The 22,956-nt window shown below is 41.1% G+C and overlaps 1 protein-coding gene across 1 annotated transcript; it reads left to right on the top strand.

Annotated features, from left to right (window-relative positions):
• Window positions 1-1,566: 1,566 nt before the first annotated feature.
• Window positions 1,567-10,867, top strand: LOC115056403 (male-specific lethal 3 homolog). The gene is made up of 14 exons (XM_029522814.1): window positions 1,567-1,809; window positions 2,915-2,997; window positions 3,195-3,290; window positions 3,655-3,749; window positions 3,833-3,930; window positions 4,082-4,210; window positions 4,459-4,616; window positions 4,857-5,015; window positions 5,114-5,349; window positions 5,488-5,577; window positions 5,892-6,001; window positions 6,389-6,488; window positions 6,653-6,737; window positions 9,242-10,867. Exons 1-14 carry the CDS (start codon window positions 1,711-1,713, stop codon window positions 9,339-9,341), a joined length of 1,638 nt encoding a protein of 545 aa, XP_029378674.1. The 5' UTR covers window positions 1,567-1,710; the 3' UTR covers window positions 9,342-10,867.
• Window positions 10,868-22,956: the final 12,089 nt, after the last annotated feature.

Raw genomic sequence — 22,956 nt, forward strand, 5'->3', positions numbered from 1 at the left:
AATTTGAAACAGTTATCATTTGACATGACTGTCAAAATATTTCAGAGGTGGTCAGGGTTGAGGGGAAGGAGAGTAAATCAACACGGCTCCACTTCAGCCCATCATGCTCAGTGTCATGTACACTCTCCATATTTGGAGTCCAATCGTCGAGCTGCACTGTCTGAAACCATTTTGAGCAAAATGAGTCGGGATTCAGCCACAGCTGCAGAGACATGGTTTCCTGTGTGGGAGATCAGCGTAGCCTACATTTCATTGTCCGAGGCTGTTTTATAGATATGAATAAAAGGGTGAAGAGGTCGTGAACAAATAGAATCAAAGTGCTGGTATGAACTATGAAAGAATAGACCAGGGTTAAAGTTTCTATTTTTACCTTCTGAGAACAATTAACATTGTTTATGGTGGAGAGAGGAATGGGCTAAAGTAGACCCAAATTATTATGCCGATAAATCCATAGTCAGATCTTATTTTGACTGAGATCTTAGATTGGTGGGATAATTGAATATATATATGTTTGTACTGAGCAGTGTATCTATCTGTCCTAAGATTTCACATGTGCTGGGTGCTCATATAAACATCCCTTTACTGTATATTTTAAATACACCCCATATTGTTCCTGTAGAGGGAAGATTAAATTACTGTGACATGGTGAATTTTCTGCACTTTGCCTTCAGGAAAGGGTCGCTCTCAAAACTGTGAACGCTAAAGCATGTTTTGCTCCTTTCAGGTATGGGATGTATAATACTTGGGTTGCTTAATTTATTTAGGCATATTTATTTTCAGAACATGATCTGCAGAGTTGTGGTTGGGGCTATTCACGATATACTGCCCCAGGGTTATTCATCATTTTCATGACATGGATCCCAAAACAGACACAGATGGCTTTCCTCTTTGGTGAGATGTTATCCCAAGGAACCTTGTAGCACTCGTCTTGACGTGGAGAATATCAACATGTTTGTGAAATATGTATTTAAAAATGTGATATATTCATATGACTTCATTAAAAATCCAGCTCGCGTCCATGGAACCAAATAAAGTTATCACTGGTCACTTTGGAAACCTGACACTCATGATGCAAGTGAAAAAGTTGGTGTTGATCACTATCTGGTATAAGGCACAAATCGGTGCTTCTTTTCCTGCTCACATACTGACATCTGTTGGCCATAGTTTGAAATTACATCACTAGTACGGTGTCCGTGAGGAGCCGTATCAGCTTGGCGAATCGCGTTTTTTGTGCTGCTTTCGTCAACATGCGGAGTGTTTGTTTTTTTTATGTCCCAAAATAATATGTCTATAAAATTATAAAATCCTATTAAATTCTATTGAAATAACTATAAAAATATGTTTAAATACAAGAATGAATGCGGCTTTGCTCCTGATTCTTGGTACTCTGATAAATCAAATAAATCTCCTGGATAAAATTGAGATTTAATCCCCTTCGCTTAGTGCTGAAGTTTTGTTTTGTTTTGTTTTTTTTTTGCACAAAATGCACACAAAGACACAAAAACCTGAGGGTGGAGCTGTCACGGCGGGGAAAACTCCGAGGTGTCCGTGAAGGCAGCAGCAGCGTGAGTCCCACAACAGCGCCATCCTTCCGCAGTCCGGTTTGGTTGGAGACCCCTCACTGGAAAGGAAACGGCCAGGGAAGGAAAGGGTTAAGGAGTGTGTGGGGTTCAGATCGATGCCTCCTCTCACACACGTCGCCATGAACAAATGAATTCGCGGGGAATTAAATATCAATTTCACAAAGGAGAGAGAGTCCTGTGCTTTGAACCCGACCCCACCAAGGCTAAAGTGCTGTACGACGCTAAGGTGAGTTTTTCATGGCACTTGGTTGTTTTGCACTTTGTATCGGTGTAAAAAAAAAAAGGCAGAAATGTTTGTTTTTAGGTGGACTGTTTGGTGCCGAGGCCATATTTAAAAAAAAAAAACAAAACAAAAACAAACAAACATTAGCTGCTGCAGTAACGCCATCAGCTCTGGTTTCCTCTCTCATTTCCGGGTGCGTTTGTTTCCTTGGACGTGTGATTTCAGCTGAATTTGAAGATTAGTGCTATTTTGTAGCTGTTAAATAAATTTGAATGGAGTAAAGTAGATTGGACAATCACAGCCAGTGCCATTAGAGAGACATGTAGGAAAAACAGTGATAGTGTTGTGAAGCTGCTGTAGAAAAATAAATGTTTTCATTAACTAGGCGCTTTTTCATCCAGACGATTTACCGTAAACACCGAATAAACAAGCGCACCGTCCCATCGCATCCCGCTAACTGACGGCTATCCTGCCACAGTTATCACTGCATAGTTGTTTTATCACCGACTCGTGTTATCCAGGAGGATTGTGTTGTTTTAGTCAAAGCAGACTAAAGTCATCCAGCCGGGTTTTGTGCATTTCAGGAGCGTAGTGTCGTTTTAGCCGACTAGTTAGCTAGCTAGCTAGCTAGCTGATGCTAACAGAGCAGTTGACGTGCATGGCGTTGTTTGCTAACCGAAGCTAGCTAGCTTCTCCACGGTTTGGAGCAAAAAGCTGCAGTTTTTTTAAAACAAAATCTGTCATCTTATTATAAGCTCCACGATTACCTTTTTTGTCAGCTAAATGTGGCTACTTAAAGTATCAAACAACAAGCTGTGAAATGCTTTTGTTTTATAAATAAACCCGTAAGAGCAGTTTGATCCATTGGACACTAGGGTTAGGTAAGTGTGGCTTAAATTTTAAGTCATATTTCATGCAGATAATGGTCTGATTTAAGGTTTATTTCTCCACTGCACATACTGTGATGTGCACATCTTACAGGCTGAAATTATTACTCATGAAATACCTCAAGTATCGTAAGCATTAAGTGAGATATCAAAAGCAAAGCTCCTTCATGCTCTGCAGGTTTAAGTGAGATCATACTTATTGTTGTGTGCTCACATTACAGGTCATTGATGTCTTAATAGGTACAGATGAACATGGAAGAAGAATCCCTAAGTACCTGATTCACTTCAACGGTTGGAACAGAAGGTGACCTGAAATCAACTTTCTTTTCTGCATGAGCAAATCATCGACTGCAACCTGTTTACTTGCGTGTCTCCTACCCATAGTAGCATATTTGTCAAAAAAAAAAAAAAAATCACATTCATCAGTCTGTGCAATGATGTAGTTGCTGTAAAATCATCTATTCTGTTGTTTTTGTCATTTTAATGACCGTGTTTGTGTAGCTGGGATCGTTGGGCTGCAGAAGATCATGTCCTAAGGGACACAGAGGACAACCGTAAATTGCAGCGTAAACTGGCTCGTAAAGCTCTAGGTCGCATGTAAGTTCATATGCAGTGAAAATAAATAAATTCTGCCTTGTATGTTCAGATTTAATTTAAATGTGGAACCTAAAATAATCACCCCTAAAACTGGATTTTTTGAGGTGATGAATGGACTCCAAAAAAGGTTGTGGGTTGGTTTTGTTGTTGTTGTTGTTGTTGTTTGTTTTTTTTGTTTTTTTAAGAATTTCAGACATGTTGACATGTTGTAAGATTGCAGCCACCTTATTATACCTCCAGTCCAATGCACTGGATGTTGGAAATTGCTATTTATTTGTTAGTTTTGAATGATAACTTTTCATTAGTTTGTCACCTTCAAATCTGACACAGATGGTGTGTGCCTTGTTTTGTGTCCTTGTGGTAGGAAGAGAAAGGGATGGGCCAAGAGGCGTCGTCGTCAGTCTGGTACTAAATCTTCTCTGAAGACTCTCCCTAAGGAGGACGACAGTGATGACGCATGTGAGAAATCTGTCTGTCTTTGTCTCTAGCTCCCAGTCTCATTCAACAGTCAAATTAATCCATCCGTGTTTTTCTGTCGCCAGGTTTGATTTCGTCTTCAGAGAGCAGTGACGGGGACGATTCCGACCCTGAATCTTCAAATAGCGGGGACAGCACATTCTCGGAGGATATCAGCAAAATGGTGATGTGATTAGTTCATTTTAGATCTTTGAATATAGAGAAAAAATTAGTTGATCCCATTATGCTATTCTATTATCACAACCATCTGGCATGACAGCTCCTACAAAAAAGCAGGCTCAGTTTGCATGTACTGTGTGTCTTTTTTGCTTCAGAGGGTTGAACCAGACATTAATGTGAAGAGGGACTGTGAGGAGAAGATCGTCCATGTTGACATTAGCATCCCTGAACTGCTGAAGAAGAAACTGGAGGATGACTGTTTCTATATCAACAAGAGGAAAAAGGTATGTGTTGCAGACACTGAGCAATTTTAAATGTATCTACAGTGTCTTGCATTTTATGTAGATTATTTTATTTGTCCATCTGGATCATATTTGTTTTTGAGATTAAACAAAAATGAGAAAAAAAAGGTGACATTACTTGTAAGCTTTATTATTTTGATATTGATGTTTCTTGCCTGTAGATAATGAAGCTTTCATATATGGAATTTTTTTCTGGCCCGTCTGTAATGAACCAACTCTTTCTTTCCTAGCTGGTGATGGTTCCCTGCCAGACAAATGTTGTACACGTCCTGGAGTCCTACGTCAAACACTTCGCCATCAACAAAGCATTCATGGCTAATGAGAGGTACCGCAGACAACAGAGCACAACACAGAGCAGCAGCCCACAAGCAGTCCCTCCAGAGAAGAGGTGAGTCCATCTGAAACATTAGGATGGAAACAGAGGCACTTAATCCAGCAGAAATCATCAATACACGATAAAATACATCCTGGTACATCCATAATATTCAATGACCACCCTGGTAAATGAATGTTATTTGTTACTGATCTTAATATTTGCAATGCGATAATAATTATGATTACATACACACACTATTGATTCCAATTGCTTTCTAAAATAAACTAATTGTGCTTTGTTTCTTTTGTACAGCGAGGAGCTCTGTAAGGAAATGGTTGATGGCCTGAGGATCACATTTGACTTCACCTTACCCATGATCCTTCTCTACCCCTGTGAACAAGCTCAATTCAAAAAGGTCAGCTCCTCCAGGCTCTTTCTGGCCATGAATGAAGGCTCCCCCTGCTCTAGCAAGTAAGTGTGCCGCTATAAATTAGGACAGATATGCTGTAACAGATCATCTGTGAAGCCATAAAGTTTTTGGGGGTTTTCTTCTGTCGTCGTCTCTGAAGCACCCAACGAGAGCGTAGCCCCAGCCCTTTGGGACACAACCCTCCCACTCCTCAGTCCACAGACAGCCAGCCAGCGCTGAGTGATATCTCTGCCACCACACCCACCGCCCCAGCGCCCACCCCAAAGCGTCGACGCCACCCTGACATGGATTGCATCTCCTACCAGTCCCAGTCACTCAGACGCTCCACCAGGAATACCTCTGGAAGTGAACGACCAGCTGAGGGAAGCAGTGGAGGTAATATGGCCCCACTGGAATACATTATAGAAAATTTTATGTTATTGCGTAGTTTAATATTTCTTCCTGATCTCTGTGGTGATTTTGTAACACTGATCACACTTGTGAGCTACAAATGTAATGTACGTCACGATCCAGGTGGAGGTAGTGCCACAGCGTCCCCACAGCTCAAACGGCGTTTGGTGGACACCTCCTCCCAGCCCAAGTTCTTCCTCAACCTTGAGAGAAGTAAGTTGTCACAACCGTGTCAACCTTTTTCAAGAAAGCAGATTTTTTTACATGACATTGAAAGCAATGTAATGTTTGTAATAACAAGCTTGACCCAGTAGATGGTGCTATGCTGATTGTTTCCACTCTAAGTAATTCCATCACAAGAACGTAACTTTCCCCTGAAAGAATTAGATCTCACTAAATGTTTTGCTGCTGCAATAGTCTTTGCTGTCACTGGTTTAACTTGTTGACCACTCTACAGCAGCAATAAGCTACGCAATAAGAAAGTGGTTGTAAAAGTGTTGTTTTCTCCTGTACCTCTTCTTTCCTAGAAACCCCAGTACACAGCGGCTCATCTTCCCCATTGCCCTTGACACCAAGCAGAGAGCGAAGTGGGCCCTTCTATGGCCTAGAGAGCCGTCGAAACAATGAGCTCAATGAGGTAATGCAGCTGTGTGGCAGAGAGCATACTATTACCTGGAAAGGAAACGAGGTCTTCTCTTCAAGGACACTATGATAGTTGTAAAAGCGAGCTGCATCGTTGCAGGGAGAGAATTGTGCATTAAAGTTATGGAGCCAGTAACATACGCGAAGCATGAAATAGTTTGAACCACCTTCAGGTTCACATTTTCCAGTTATGGGAAAGACGCTGAACATTGTTCATCAACTGTTTTCAATTCAGAGCTGAATTTGGACATAGTGAATATTTCTTATTTGAATAATGTGATTTTTATATTTGCCAGTGTTAAAGATAATCATTCTAAACTGCAGAGAAGCCTGATCATGTGTTTTGTTTTGTTTTTTTTCCTCTCTTTACTCTGACCACCAGGTCCTTAGCTGGAAACTAACTCCTGATAACTACCCTCTGCATGACCAGCCTCCTCCGCCCTCCTACCTGTACGGATCACAGCACCTCTTGCGGCTATTTGGTTGGTGTCTCTGATCAATCAACTGGTTGATTTGAGAAATATTGATGATTCCTGTGGCTTGGTTGCAGTTAAAGGGGAGATTTCGCAGATATTTAGATTGTTTTTTTTTTTTCCTCATTTTGTGCAAATTTCACATTTTACTCTGTTCACTTTCTTTTCCGCAGTCAAGCTTCCTGAGATTCTGGGTAAGATGCAGATCCCTGAGAGAAATCTCCGAGCCCTGGTCAAACATTTGGAGCTATTTCTCAGGTATGTGATCTGTATCTTGACTCTCTACAGGTCAGTCTCAGAAGTAAATGCTCTACAAACCAAGAGAGGGACAGAAACTTGTTAGAAGCGGGCTCCAGTATAGATTTTTTTTTTTTTTTTTGGACTCACTCAGGCCTAAAAACATTCTTGATACATGAAAGCATCTAGACAAAAGATGGAAATCTCACTCCTATCTTGGAAAATGAATTGTGCTGTCAGGAGGACAATAAACCATCTGACATTGTGTATAATTTCCTCCGGGGTTAAATCATTAAAAAGTTAGTGTGCTGAAAGGAATTAATTGGACTTTAGTGGAACGAACGAATAACGAGCATGGTTCATCAACCAAAGTGTGACCTACCGAAGCACTACAGCCTGATCAACTGTCAGCATTAAGCAGCTAGAATTTTTCATCTGTCAAGGAGAGGGGGGTGAACGTGGAAGCTTTTGGCACGCACAAATATGACAATTACATTATGTGCCTTATGCACTGTATCTTAATGCACTGAAGTGTAACATCGTCTGTTTCATAGCAGCAGAGTAAATGCAGAAGATGAAAAGAGCAACTTTAAAGATCTTCTGGAAATTATCAGTCCTCTAAAATAATCCACAAAAGACACCAAAACAAAAAAAAATTAAAGGAAATGAGACCATGGGAGTGGAGGGCAGGATGGAGTGAGAAAGAGCATGTGTTAGAGGGAGGGAGATGAGTGGGCGTTACACAAGCACAGGAGTCTAATCTTTAAATCCTCCCTAGCGATCTTCAGTTCAGCTGGTCCCAAACCTGAGGGATTTAGGTCCTCTCATTCTCTAATCAAAAAGACTCACAGTACAGCTTTCTGCCACCAAGCAGTGCTATTCAGCAGTGTCTGAACTTACAGGAAGAAATGAGTCTGAGCCATGACTGCTTCTCTTCCAACACTCAACTAAAAGTTTAATCATTAAATAAATTCAAATTTTTGCTCTCAGGGCCACAAAAATCATGAGGTGGTTTTCTTGTCAAAGGGCTGTGCTGTATGATAACAGCATCAATTTCACCAGATATTTCTCACAGTAGGATCAAAACTTCTCTTCAAGCAATTTTCAAACTCTACTTGTTTATAACAGAATTAGTAGTTCATCTTGTAGTCATTTATCATGCATTGTTATCAGTAGTTTGGGAAACATTAGAGAAATATTAATTCATGTAATTGTCCCTGAACTAAATGGCAAATCTCTTGTGTATCTCATTTCATGGAGCATTATTTTTCAGAATTGGAGACTCGGATGCAAAGAGTGAAGTAAAACTAATTAACTTTTTTGCAGTTTCAATCTCTTCTGTAGCTCTGTGAAGATAGATTGATCGAATTGAGTAAAGAAGCACTGCCATTTTTTTCTCAGTGACTAGTTAATGTTTACTGTGTTGGACACGCTGCAGGACGCTGGACGCAAAATAAAGCTCTGCTGTTTTTTGGGAAAGCCCTCATGCTTTTTTTTTTTTTTAAACTCTGAATACAGCCTTGTGGCAGATTGCGCCGAGCGGCCAAAAACTGATTGATGTGGCGGAGACTGAAGTGCAATGCATTCTGGGATTTGGCCACAGTTGATCTCTCACTCTTCCTTTCTCTGCAAGAATGATTATGATTAAGTGTGGGTGTGTGCGCGCATGTGTACGCACACGTTATGTTACAATGTGTATGCCCAAAGCTGCTTGCCTTGTGTTATTACTGTTCTAACAGCAATAAAGATTAACACAAGGCTGAATTGCGGGCACCAAAGAGCCCAAAATGATTTGTTTTGAACCTCCTTTTTTGCTCTATTTTTTTGAAGTATTTTGAATGATCTTTTTTGTTTGCAGTGAAGAGTTATTTTGCGCAAACTTAATTTGATCTTTTTTAATAAAACAACACCACTGCTCATCTTGAGCTTGCTCACTGTGTGGTGCTGATACGTTTCCTTCATTGTCCCATCAGGTGGTCTTGATATTCATTGTTAAAACATTCTTAAGTTCTTGCTGATGAGGATAATTTGTTTGCATTGAGATTAGGAAGGCCGGTGGAGCTAAGATGAGATGGCAAGATTTAGAGGATTTGGCCGCGTAGCGGATACTAAGAAGATTCCGGATTAGTTTTCCCCACTACTGATTAGATGGGAGGGGGGGTGGTGATTTTTTTTCACTTTTCTCTCTTTGACTTTTGGTCTGTCATTCTCATGTTCTCAGTCGTTCTGCAATAGTGATTGGTTCCCAGGGGGTAGTATGTGGATGAGGGGACTTTGTCTCTGACATGTATACCCACATGCAGAGGGATAGGGGTCTAGGACCTATGTGGAATGACCCAGGGATATCTAGGAAAACCAGAAGAATTGGTATGTGACTTGTGAAATGCTTTCCTGTCATTGCTTTGCCCGTGGTGTAACCTTTTTGTTCCCATTCTGTTTGTCACGTGACAAATGGCCAAATGTTGAATGTCCAATTTGAACAAAGAACATGTGCTTGTGCTTCTTTTTCCCGCCCTCTCTCACAGGTTTCTGGCGGAGTTCCATGAGGATTTTTTTCCTGAGTCTGCATATGTGTCAGCATCCGAGGCCCACTACAGCATGAAAACACCGAGGCCTGTTTACTGAAGGAGACGCTGGCCATTGTGTTTTCTTCCTTTGCTGTCTTTACCCTCCAGCTTGCTAGGACTGACCTGTCTAGGCTCACGTTCAGAGGGATAATAGCAGCTTTCCCTGGAGTTAAGCTGTGTTGTGCTTTCCTGTTCCTCTCGTTCTTCTGGCCTAACATTGGTTTTCCTGCTGCCTCTTGGAACCAGTTGCTTCTACCATGCCACTAACCCTCGGCTTTGCTCTGTGTGTGGTACTGTAGTGCATGTGAAGCCACCCTGTGACACTCTACTTCAGTTTGCCACGACAAGGCATGTCAAACTCCGTCTTTTAACCTGTAAAAGACTTAGGAAGATATCACTGAGCTCCTTTTCTGAGCCTTTCCTCATTGTCTTCTGCTTCATTTTTTGCTAACTGGCCCACACCTCTGAGAACCAGGCCATAAAATTGTCGAGACTCTGACATATTAGAGTCTGGCTAAAACAAAACGGCTTTGAATTCCACAGAAGTGGAAGCAGATGCAATCGTCAATATTTGGTGAGGCTGTTATTTCTCCTGCTATGACTTTGCTCTGCCTGCCTAAAAAAACTGGATATTCTTTGGCACACTGCATGCTGAATTGCCTTTTGGAAACGTGACCCTTCTTACTGTAGGGTCTTCCTGGTAGTGCTCGCCTGTAGTGCCACCATCGATCGTCCACTGGAAAACGTTTCCTCTGAAGCTATAGCTGGACTTGCTCTTCCTGTCCTGGAGATGCTTTGCTGCTTTTTCTGAGCAATTCTCATTTGCAAAAAAAAAAAAATCAGGAATGTCTTGCTTTTCTTTTTAGTGTTACAGTTTTTATTTGTCCAAGATATATTTTCATATTTCTTATTTTGAAGTTGTCCTGTGCATGTCAGATGAATGTCTGAGCTTTTAATTTTTCCTTTTTCTGCCTATCCTTCCCACATTTAACGTTTCTAACAGCGAGGGTTGCTGCAAAGGTGAAAATATCACATCTATCTTGTTCGGACGCTAATCTTCATATGCAGTTAAAGACATTGTGAAAATGTAAATACAAACACCTTCAATCAGTATGTTATTTATTTTGTTCCCTTCACTGCTGCATCACTTTGTTCATGCATTGTTCATTTCATAGGTAATGTAGTGAGACAAGATACAATAAAACCCAGTTGACTTGTCGACTGTAACACACTTACATGTTTAATAGTGTTTCTTGTGTCGTGTGCAGGTCGGTTTGTCCAGCCTGTGGGACTTTTCTGTTTTAATTGTTCAGTTATTTTCTGTAAAGCTGCACTTTTTTTTTTCTTTTTTTCCCCCCCTCCTTATCGTCTTTATTGTGTAGAGACGATAATTTAATAAAGATTTCTTTCTTAAACTTGTCAGTTAATGTACATATATGCAAATATAATAGATCCTGACTCTGTGTGCATTTAGTATACTGCCCTGGTTACTCTTATGCATGTCAGCTTTGAAATGTATTCAGTGATACCTTATTCCTCTGCCTTTACTTGCCTTAATACTTTGCCCTCATAAGATACGTTATCTGGGAGCATGCATGGATTTTCATCGCATGCTCTTTTAAAAGTTAAATGGGGACAGGAGTCCTCTACTGGCCACCTTGACCTTTCATGTCACCGATTAAAACTTAAAGCCTGAATATGTTGTTGCCACAGCTTGATATTTTGAATCCACTGTCCTTGGCAGTGTGGCTCTTCTGTCTGAGTTTCAGATACTTCGGAGCAATTCATATCTAAATTAGTAATGCTCATGCGTGTATAGATGACATTCCTGTGATGCTGTTTGATCGAAGGTAATAGAAAATGTCAGAATAAAAGCCTGACAGATACTGCCACTATTGCCCCGGTGAGTGGACGAGTTGAAATTTGGATCCAGTTAACACGGCCTTGTCTGCTAGAGATGGATGTGAGTCCTCTTCTCTGAAAGTGGTTGGACATGTTTGATGGGTTATTTCAAATCAAGTACTTAAAATGCTGCTCGGGGGCTGACAGAAGAGCTGGACGAAGTTACACAAGGTTGTCAGTAAATCTAAAATATTGCCATTCACTTCATTGGTAAACATTTAGCTGAATAATATAATCTGAAGGCAGACAAATGATAAGTTTTCTAGGTTCCGACATGAAGTCCTCTCCAAAGCAGTCATCTCTTCTTGTAGACGGCCTGCTCTGTCTTTTTTCCGGTACCAAGGGAGGTTGGCTAACCTGGTTTGCCCATATCACAAGTCTAATGGCTTCCATTGGTGAACCTTAATTGTGTTTGGACTGGGTCAGACTTCTTGTAATGAACTGCTTATCGGTGTAACCCAAGACAGCACTCTTCTGGCTCGTACTATCGTGTAACCGCAGAAGCCACTGGGTCAGGCCTCTCCATGCATTTCAAATCGATTTCCCGTCCCATGCCGTCTCTCTTTCCACTAACCACATGATTCAATCGTTTGGAGGGAGCAACGGGATTTAATGAGATGTGAGCTATCGCCTCTTAAGTGCTGCTGTCCACACTTTTCACTTGATTTTGCAGCTTCCTTTATTTGTGCGCCCCGCTTCTATCCACAGCAGGTGGAGTTTCTATCAGGCTCTCCAGGCGGCTCCATGTCTCATTCTTGGCATCCCTGGTTCTTTTCCGCCTGACCTCACATCCATATCACCATCCTCTTTGTCTAATTCACCCTCTTTCTTTTGTCTTTTCATTCCTCTCCTCATTCTTTAGCACTTGGAAAAAGAGTGAGAAGCTTTTGGCCAGTAGGAGTGCTCACACACATCTCTTTCCATTTCTTTATCGAATCAGGGAGTATTTTTATTGCCTCCCTTCCTCTTTTCTCTAACTCCTTCTCAAGACGTCCATTGTTCGTCATCTCTTCGTCACTGAACTTCATCCTCTTCTTTCTCACCTTCCATCATCCCTCTGTAGCATCTTCATTTTTGTACCATGGACTTTGACAATGGATTGCAGGAGCAGAAGGTGGACTCCAGCCTGTCTCTCTCCACTGACTCTTCTTGGACATCCTTTGACCTCAGTACTGACCTCACGTCACTCAGTTCTGACCAAGTCTCGAGTCCAGTGAAAGCTCACAGTGCCTGGAACCTGATTGAGGATCAGAACCAAAACAAGTCGTCTTCTGTCAAGGTCACTTCTGAAGTGCGACTATGGAAGATTGTATGGAGGGAGACTTCTTTTCTTGGAGATGACGAGTAAGTAGGCTGTTGTGTAAACATTGTCATGCTCAGTCTACTGGTGAGGCAGAAGAACTTTTTTTAATCGTACTTACAGGATTACAACTGTAACGTGGTTGTATGGTTTGTGGTTCTTGGTAAAATTTCCAACCTCATGCGGGCACTCACAGGAGATGACCAATGCCAACAGAAGGAATAGGAATAAATGAGGACCATGACATTCCTAATTTTTTTTTTCAGCCTGCACAGCAGGAATTGAGATACTTTAATATCTATAATAAAGAAGACATTAACATGGCGGTCCATGTCAGAGCAACTTCGATATCGCAACCTACCACTCTTGAAATGTCATTTGACTCCTGTGCTGACATTCACTTATAATTGTGAGGACTAAATTAAAATTAAATCAAGGCAAGTGCCTAAACAGACGGTCCATTTTAAATCTGCCACCTCGAGTCAGACCTGTGGTAATGATGGTCCATTCATCATTTCCGTCATGTATTAGACTGAAGCTGAAGATTGCAATATTTAATCAGTATTTTGACAAATCTGTCTGACAAACAAAAGGTTTGTCGCTTATGCTGCAAACTTATTGAGAAAACAAGGAGGACAAATGGATCAAAGATCTTAACCAATAGCACAAGTGCAACTTCCCTCACTGAGACTTTGCTTTCAGCCCAGTTTTGATGATTATCGATACCGTCTGTTTTCAGTTGTAAATGTTTCTTTAATGGGAGTCTGATTCCCAGTAGTAGGGCTGTGGGAGCAGATAAAGCAAACCCTGCATTAGTTTAGAGAGACTATAAATCATTTCTCCTCCTTGAATTCTTCGGAGAATCTCAACCCAGTGGGAAAACGTGTTGTTGTGTGTCAAAGAACAGAGGCATCTTCATGAGATCGTTACAGAGAGGGAGAGAGCTACGGAGATGGAAAATCAAGATAAATAGATGATGTGACTTTCTGCTTGTTGCTGAATCGCCTCGCCCTGTATCTGCTCATCCAGGACCTTCTGCTCCATATTTTCAGTTTTCTCCAGCTTCCTTTCTTGTCATTTTCTTTTCCTCCTTTCTGCTTTCCTTTCTGCTATCATATGCTAACTTTTTTTTTCCCCTATGCGTCTCCACCCCCACTGACCCAAACATGAAGTGATTTTACTGCAGCTGTGGTGATTGTTTTTGCTGAAGCCTGCCCCCTTGCCGGTAGTAGCCTGAGGATTAGGATACAGTCAGAGATGCTGAGAGACGCAGCAGGATAGCAAACTGAGTCATGAGGTAAGATGTATATACATCACATCCCCGTGTCCTTCTGGAGTAATGATGAGATCTGTTGATTGCAGCGAGTGTTGTTATCTGCGGGGGGTGGGGGTGGCGTAGAGGAGGTTCAGGTTGCATTTACATCAGTGTGAATATTTTCTGCTCTTTTTTTTTTTTTTGAGGAAGCGGTGAAATTGCTCTCTTTTCATTTCACTTACATCTCACATTTCTTGGACAAATAATAACTGTGTGTTTGCTTGTTCCGTGGTTTGTGTTGCCTCTTTTTATCTTTGCAGTACCTGTAAACAGGTCTGCTGGAGAATTTTGGAGAAAGTTTCTTCCATCTCTGCAGACGAGCACGGTGTGTTACAGGCAAGCATTTTCACAGCTGGGTGGAGACACTCTGATCAGAGTCCTCCCACTTATCTCACTTTACTGAGCTTTTTCTACTTCTCTGAAGCGCTGTGGCTCTGACATAAAATTTGAGAGGACTCAGGGTCAGGCTGAACTGTTTGGTGCATAATTTCTCACACATACACAGGCGTTTCTTAACTGAGATAAGCGTAAATAAAGGGAACACTTCTCTCTCACTATGTTTCATTCACAGCCGTTTGGCCTTCAGCCAGGTGAGACTCTCAAAAGTGAAAAGCTAGGATTTTTTTTGCTCTTTTGTATTGGAGGTAATTTATTTTGGGTAATTATGGTTGGTCATCACTGTTTTGATTCACCTGCAAATATCCTGTTTGAGTCAGTCTCATCCTGTTTCTTGGTGCAGTAGACAGATTTTGTCAATGCGCTGTGTGCTCCTCACACAGCAACACACAGCAGCCAGTGGGGGATGCCAAATTAGAACTACAAACAGTGAGTGTTCAACTTACATACATTGACCAGACAATACCAATCAACTCCCGATGAATATTGCTGCACGTCTGCTCAATGTGTGATGCTGTGTTTATTACTTCTATCACTTCATGTGGGATTAAATTTTTTAGAAACTAAGATACAGCTGATTATACGCACACACATTCAGGAAACTAGTCTAACCAGATTAGCTTTATTCCTTGGTCCTTCTGCACAGCTGGACCCTTTTTGCATTAGTGTACAGTTACACCATTAGGCTACACTGTTGAACTGTAACATGGTTACACAATGATAACACTGTGGTTATCCTGATCCAGTCACTCTATTATTACGTTATACCATTATGTGGGAGATCTTAATGCATTCAGATCATATTTTGCTCACATTAGATGTTGAAAACCAGAAAAGGAGCTGGTGAGACTGGACGCAGCCCAGCCACTGCAGAGAGAAAAAAAAAAGGAGAAAGCCTGCACATTTTGACCATCAGAGCGTGTGACGCATCACATATGAGTTTAAATTTTTTGTGCTTTGGTTCTATTATCTGTCTTATTTGCAGCAATAGACACATTTTTCAGCACAGCTGGACAAGCCTGGAATGCAGTCTGAAATTAGAGCCAATCGGCCTGAGACAGTTTTACTTTCCATTACAAATGTTCACGGGAACAATGTATGCAGGACTTGTCAAAAACGAGAGCATTGGCTTCAGAGTCAGCATGTGTTTGACCTTTTAAGCAATGTTTCGATGTGGAGGAAAGCTCAGACAGTTGAGCAACTGCTGCTACAATCTGGAAAAATGATGCACAGGAAGTGGAAAGAACAGATTTTCTGTCCTGATCAGCTGGTAGCTCTGTCAGTTAAGTTATGGTATATTATAAACAATAGGAGTGGATGTGAATTAAATCCAGGTAAATCTCAATGCTCTTCTTAATGAAACAGTAAAGACCTTTGGCCCTCTGCAGAGCTGGCTTCTGCGTCAAATCCACTAACATTTCCTCGGTTGGCTCTCAATTGATAAGAAATGAACCAGAGTGATGTTTCGTCTCTTCAACTTGAGGTGAATCGATCATCTTGTATTTTGCTGAGGGAGTCTGTTCCAGTTCTTCTCAGTGCTCCTGTGTTTTTCTCTGTCTGTTGTCTGCCGTATGTTGTGCTGTGAGGGCCTTTCTAGTATTCAGTAAAATAGAGTTCATTGCTTTGGGTAAAAACACCAACTGCCTTTACTTTAGAGACGCTTCTGCTTGCCTTTCTCAGGAAACAGACACAGTTACATAAAGCCCACAAAGCCTCCAGATGGACACAACTGAAGTCCAGTCATTTAGCCAAGAGTCGTTTTCGGCACATGCACACAAACCAAATGCATACAAAAACACACACTTGTTTGGGTGTGCTCTTCTGGCATTTAGGAACTTATTTTAAATTAATCATTTCACATTTGTTCCCTCCACTTTTTCCCCACCTTTGGCCAACAATGTCATAGTGAGTCATTATCATAGCATTTTATGTGGAGTAGATAAATGTTTTTTTTTTTTTATTTGACATTCAATGTGAGCTGAATAATGAGAGAAATGATTTCTTGTTGTGATGGCCACAGAGAAGCCTCTGGAGATGTGCGGGTGAAAATACAACAGCTGGCTGAGCTGGTGTTCACAGATATTGTGTCAAGTATTTCCGTCGAACCGTTATCTTTATTTTTACCATGCTGTATGAAAAATTGAGAAAATTGGTATGATGTCCCTTTAGACATGGCGATTGATAGTCTTGGCCCAGAATCAGCAACAGGTGGTTTCACAGGGGTAGCAAATGGAGCCGGCCTGCAGCTACATGCAGTCTCCACTCCTGTTCTTCAAATCTGTGACATCACTCAAACCTTTCAGGGCCCGCCATATATCGTTACAGGAGAAAACATGCAGTTTTAGGTCACTTGAAAAGGAAAATTTTAGCAGCACACGCAGCACTTTTAAGAACTTTAAAAGTTTGTTTTAAAAGCTTCACCACAGGAAAACATGGCACTTTTAATCCTGATCCCCTGCAGTCTCTTTCTGTCTCACCGCCATCAGAAATGCACCAGTTTTTATTTCCTCTATTCAGTCAACTATGGTGACCCTATTATGTTCTGTTCTGCTTCTGTCGTCGTTAAACATTATTGTCAGGTTAATCTCTTACCTTCTGCCATATGCCTTCAGGCGGACTTGACCTCTGTCTGTTCTGCCTGAATAGAAGCTTTGTGATCATTGGTTCTCACATAAACGCACACATTAATACACATGAGATGCGTGGTATTTGTCACAGACACGCTTCCTTGTTCTGTGGTCTCACTGTCAGTACAGCTGCTGATGTCTTCGCTGAGTAGCATCTCTAAAGTTTGCACATATCTGTTCATAAATTGATCCACTTTCAGCATGTGCAGTGTGTGTGTGTGTGCTGTACATACTGTATATCACACAACTTCTCATGCCGTGTGGGGGAGGTTTTCCCAACATTGTCCCCAGCCATCTCACACTGCATGACACTCTCTGCATGTGTGTGTTTGCGAGTGTCCATGCCTTTGTGTGTGTGTGAATGGAGTTTATCCCCGCTAGCCCAGATGCCCCGGCTAAATCCATCACCAGTGGCGCTGCACAGCGGTGCTAAGCTGGAACATTTGGCACCAAGCTAGGAATAAAAAAAAAAAAAATCAGGAACGCATTCAGATATACACATGGGCACACAAATACACGCACATGCACACACAGAAAATTGAGTTTGGGGATTTTTTTTTTTTAAAGAGATTCAGAGGAAGTGGATTTTTTAGTGGAGGAGTTGGACTCGGGTAGCAGGACAGGAGCTCTTTCTCCGACGCTCTCAGCCTTTTGGTGGTGAGTGCGGTCGGGGCGTCCATCCCTTCGTCTGTCCGTCTGACAGGATGGAGCCATGTGACGATGACGACGAACTGGGGATGTTAACAACTTTCCTGTAAGTTCTGGTGTCTGGTGATGCTTCTTGTTGTTTACTTTCTCTGGATGTTGCCTTGAATACACGCTGTCATCATGTTGCGTGTTTTTAGAAATGATTTTAAATTTGTTTGTGAAAGATGCATTTTTAAACATTGCCCCCTCGAACAGCACCTCTTCCTCAGTGTTACAGCTTATTAATGGGACTTTGCGGATGAAGGTTGGTGTGATGGGCCCTCAGCATGTCTGAGTGATAGGATACTTTCACTTGCTTCTGCTTTTTTAACATCTAAATTATGGACTCGGATTAAGTTTGTTGAGGATAAAGTATGTACAGAAGTTTCTGTTTCTGCTGGCTGGACTCAGTTCTGGATTTTGTCTCACGATGGCACTTTTTTCTTTTTTTGACTTTGTGTGATGCAATTAGATGTGTTAAATGCTTGTAACAAGTGAGCAAGTGGCAGTCAGACTGTTGTGACAGCTAGTGATGGAAGAAATACTTGATTTTAGGTCAGAATAAGACGGAGTTAAAGTCCCATATTCAAGAACGTATTTAAGTAAAAGCAATTCACAAATAAGCAACACTACACTAAAAGTAACAAAGACAAAAGGACAAAAATAGCTAATAAAGAAGGATATAATTAAGAATAGCCCATGTCAGTGTCATTCCATCATATTATTGGACCATTATTTTTTTATGAGTTATATTTTAGTGGGACTTTGATGATGCTAGTCAATTTTATTTAAGTTAAAAACCTGCTTAATTTCCGCCACGTATTGTCATTGTCAGAGAAAACGCACAAGGTTACTGAATTTTGTTAATTGACACCAAATTCTACCGGATTATATCTGACTCGCTGACTAGCATAATTGCTAGTCATCCTTAAGATCTTCTCATCTCTTTATTTCATTGTGTCTTGGCTGCCTCCCTCGCCGGTCTAATCAAGCTGATGGATGCGATGCCCATCCTTCATGCTGCCGGCTTTATGGGGGCCTTACATAAGGCTGAGGTGACTCCAAGCAGTGGAGGAACCCGGGACCTTGTAATTACTGAACACACTTAGAGATTACATCATGGATTGAAGGGGTTTAGCTCGCTGGCTGCTGGGAGGTGTGGCCATATGTGTGTGGATATGCATGCGTGTACATGTTCATAAAATGTTTTCATTTTGTGAATATATTTGTATGTGAGTTGCATCCTGTACTGTACATATCAAGGAAAGGCGAGTGTGCGTAAAGTGTGTGTGTGTGCTGGAGGCTGTGAGCTTCAGGAGCTGGCCTCACTTAGTGTGCTGAGTAGCTGAGGCTCAGGAGAGGATTTAATTGTGTTACTATCATCCCTTCATCAGCCGGATGGTTTGTTTACTCTAACTGATGGTTATTCGGAATAACACACACACAGTTCTATCATGTGATTGGCAGACTCACCTAAACCTGTTTATTTCTGACACTTCAGTGGATTTGTGAGAAGATTTTACATGTGGCCGTGTTTTCCTACCAAAGGCAGATAAATCACAAAGGTCTGGGGGCAGCTATGGACTGAAAGCACGGGGAGGTAGCTCAGCAGATGAAAAGATGGAAATGAGACTGAAAAACTGGACACACACTTCAGAATCAGAGCGAACACATCAACAGTCACAGGTTAAGTTAACTGAAAGAAAAGCGGTTGACTAAATTGGCCAAGCTGCTCAAGGTATTTAAATATACAATATAACAGTGATATCGTTCATATCCATGGTGGGAAATAACATCCGAGCTACTTTAAATGGGCTCAGGGACCGGAGTCCATCAGACGGGATGCCCAGTGCTGTCTCAGTACGAAAGCTCATTTAGAGATCACATGTTGACACGTGTCTCTCAGTTGAAAAGCTTTTCTTCAGCCATTTTGAATACCAAAATGTGCAATTCAACTGATTGTACATCAAGTTGAATTGGATTTAAATTCCATGGTCTTTGCAAATTTATAACAGAGTCAGCAAGGTGTAAAGGTTTGTTGCAATATAGAACTGCAAAGCTGTACGATACATTCTGAATACTCAGTGAAATATTTGTTTTGTTTTTGTTTGCTTTTTTTACTATAGCTATGGGGAGAAAAAAAGACGAAGCGAGGTTGTCAGGAATGTCTCTTTTTTTTTTTCTTCTTCTTCTTTCTACCTCTGCATAAAACCCTACAGTCAGCAAAGGACTACGGGATTGAGGAAGCGCCAGATCGCAGCATCATTGTCGAAGGATTACAGCAATGAGGTGATAGGTCATTAGCCAGGAAACATGTGGCCCAGAAAGCAGACAAATGAAATTTGATTCAGACTCAGCTCTGCTGTGTCAGTCAGTCAGACAGGCAGGCCTGGACTGATTCTCTTTCAATCTTTCCACCTGCTGTTCTTGGTTTTTAAACCACAGATATTCGAATGTCGAGTCAGCAGCAGCAGCAGGAGTGAGACAAGTAAAATCAAGTGAACTTGCTGTGCTTCTTTTTGTGTGTGTGTGTGTGTGTGTATGCCCATTGAACTGTAGAAGGCTTACCAAAAGTCTGTATCTGTGTGAAAATTACAAACAGCTACAACAGTTTGACCTTTGTTTGCTCTTGTTTATGCTAATGCCAAAGCAAGAGACTGTAGGTGATATGGAATAGCTCGAAAACATCATGCTTGTGAGGCAGCAGTTCTGAATATGTACCTGTGCGAACCCTGGAAATAAGTAATGGGAATCAGAGGAGTTGTATATTTCATTTTTGAAAGCATAATGTGCTTTACCACCTTAAATTCATTCTCATTGGACTTGAAAATTGGATTTTGAGTGAAAGTGAATTACTGATATTGAAATTTTAGCATGAATTGAATTTGATAAATTCTGTGGTTTTATTTTTGTAATTTGTGTTTTATTTTTATTTGAAGAAAATAAAACCACTGAACTGATTTGTGAGAGGGTAAATCATATTTTCTCATTCTCAAAAAAAAAAAAAAAATAGTTACATGTTGAGAAAGAATAGTTGCATGTTGTCGGACAGCTTTTCTTTTGGTGGTAATCTGCAGGCACGCCACCTCTGTGTACTGCAGGATGTTTGTTCTTGGACGAGTCAGGTCAGGCTGGACTGGCCTTGAGGACAAATCAGTCATAGACTGATTAGTTTGTTGACAGGTGCTCAAAGTGTAGTCCTCCTCCTCCTCCTGCCCGTCAGATGATAATTCATGTCAATTGCTGGTGGCTGCAGAAGTCAGAAAATCTGCCCTTCAAAATCAGACTCAAGTTTCTTTGAAAGAAATGGATTGTTTTTTTGTTTTTTTTGTTTTTTTTTTTTGGGGGGGGGGGGTATTTTCTTTTTTGTGTCTCCTAAAAAATTCAGACTTCCATCAGAAATGGCATGATAGCAAATGTAAACTCCCTGCTGCTGATTTCACAACGTGACTGTTGACATTTAGAAACTGCTGACAACTTACCAAAGTCAAGCTGTATTTATACCGCTTGGCCGCCTGAACATCCTGCCTGTGTGTGTTTGTGCTGCAGGTATTGACAAAACATCAGCAGGATGTTGGCATGTTGTACTCAGTCGGTCATTTCCATTGGAGTTGCTCATCCTCGTTGTTTATTCAGAAGCTAATGGAAGCAGCGGATGATAATCTGCCTGCCAATACCACACCAACACACAAACATGATATCTCCAGTCTGAGTTAGTGTATGAGTGTGTGTATGTGTCTGGATGTGTGGATCAGAAGTGTAACGGTGTGTCACAGAGAGGAGGGATTTGCAGTGCAAATCTGTTGTCTGTTTCCAAACAGTCAGATATCATTCATAAATGTCTGAAATTCAGTCTAATGTGTTAATCCAAAATCCTTTAATGACTAAATGCAGATGTGGCAGAGACCCCAGCTTCACACACAGGCTGTTTATCTCCACATATCAACCACAGGAGCCATACGACTTCAAATCCGTCTGCCACTTCGCTGCGTCTGTTTTAAGCTGTGTTGACTTGTATCTTAAATGACTATGACAGCTGGATGAGACCTGGATTAACACGCTTTTTGTTGCCTCTTGGTTATATGGTATGGTTTGCTACTTTCCTTTCTTCGCAGTAGATCTCCACTGAAATTTGATTACAAGTTTCAGCCCTATTTCAGCGATTTGCCATAAAATCATATTTTCATCCCACATTTCACTCCAATTAGCATTCACTGCAGCATCAGTGAGCCAACAGTAATCATTTGCCTTATTTAAGGCCTTTAATATTGAGTTCTCAGCATTAGTATTTATGAATTGGTGATATAATTCACTGAAAACTTAAAAATTAAATATTACTACCGTCCTGTTTCACCGAGCTTGTACTGGGTGTGAAATACTTTCCACTTGAGTCAAAATTGAGATAATCAGCTACATTAATTCAGAACACAGTCGAATATCTCCCTCTAAAATCAGCTGGGTGTATGGTTTTGCTCTCTACAGCTGCTAATGGATCTGAAGAGTGTCGCCAACAGGAACACATGGCAGGAGCCACCTGCCATCACTTCCAATCGTATCTCCTGTTAAATCACAGATTCACAGGTTTAGAGGAGACTTTCTGCTTTTACTTTTTCATGTTGTTCCGCCTGCTTTTGACCTTCTCTGTCCTTATTGCTCTTCATTTGACAGATGACATCAGTGATTGGTTTGTGACACAGTAGCCTTTAAAACACTGTCCCCAATTTCTATTCATCAGCTCAGGAAATGATTCTGAATCAAGAATTGATTCATAAAGTGGACTTTGTGAAATTCCCACCCTCAAATTTATGCAAATGGTATGCTTCTTGTCCTGTTAAATCCGTCTGTTCATTGGCGCTTTCAACAAGTATTTACATTTGCTATCACCACCTCCACAGGCATGTTCATGTTTGATGTTTTTGCAGTTTGCCTGTTTCCAATATAATCCTTAAAGTGAGCTTCCATCATTTGTACAGTTGCAGTGTAACAGCCCGGTCCAAACAAACTTTGACAAGGAAAATAGTTTTAAAAGTGCAACACAAACAATAGCACAATGATGCATTTCAACCCCTATTCTCGGAAAAACTGGTATTTATTACTTCCCCTCTTGCTCAGGACACTTCCATCAGTCCTCTGATGCTCACTTCTCTTCTCTCATCACTGGGAGCTCTGCCCAGTTATGTTCAGCAACACTGGGCCAGCTGCCCAACACGAGCCCCGTCCTCAGGCTTCTTTCTCGTCACACATTCTCAGTCCATAACCTGGCAATTATCAGTGTAGCTTCTAACACACTAAACTATTTTTACTCTGTTGAAAAACTGGAATCTGTTGCTGGAAATGTATTTTTATATTTCTCCTTTCATAAAGATTCTGTTTCGCCACAGATGTCTACTACATGTACATCATTGTGATGATTTCCTTCTTAAAAGGTGAACAGTTTTTCACTGAT

This window comes from Echeneis naucrates, chromosome 2 (assembly GCF_900963305.1).
Source record: "Echeneis naucrates chromosome 2, fEcheNa1.1, whole genome shotgun sequence".
Lineage (NCBI taxonomy): Eukaryota > Metazoa > Chordata > Actinopteri > Carangiformes > Echeneidae > Echeneis > Echeneis naucrates.

Coding starts and splice junctions, on each gene's coding strand:
- LOC115056403 (XM_029522814.1), top strand. CDS start 1,711: ATGAATTCGCGGGGAATTAAATATCAATTTCACAAAGGAGAGAGAGTC. Junction 3,931..4,081: donor CGGAGGATATCAGCAAAATG/GTGATGTGATTA, acceptor TTTTTGCTTCAG/AGGGTTGAACCAGACATTAA. Junction 5,016..5,113: donor GGCTCCCCCTGCTCTAGCAA/GTAAGTGTGCCG, acceptor TCGTCTCTGAAG/CACCCAACGAGAGCGTAGCC.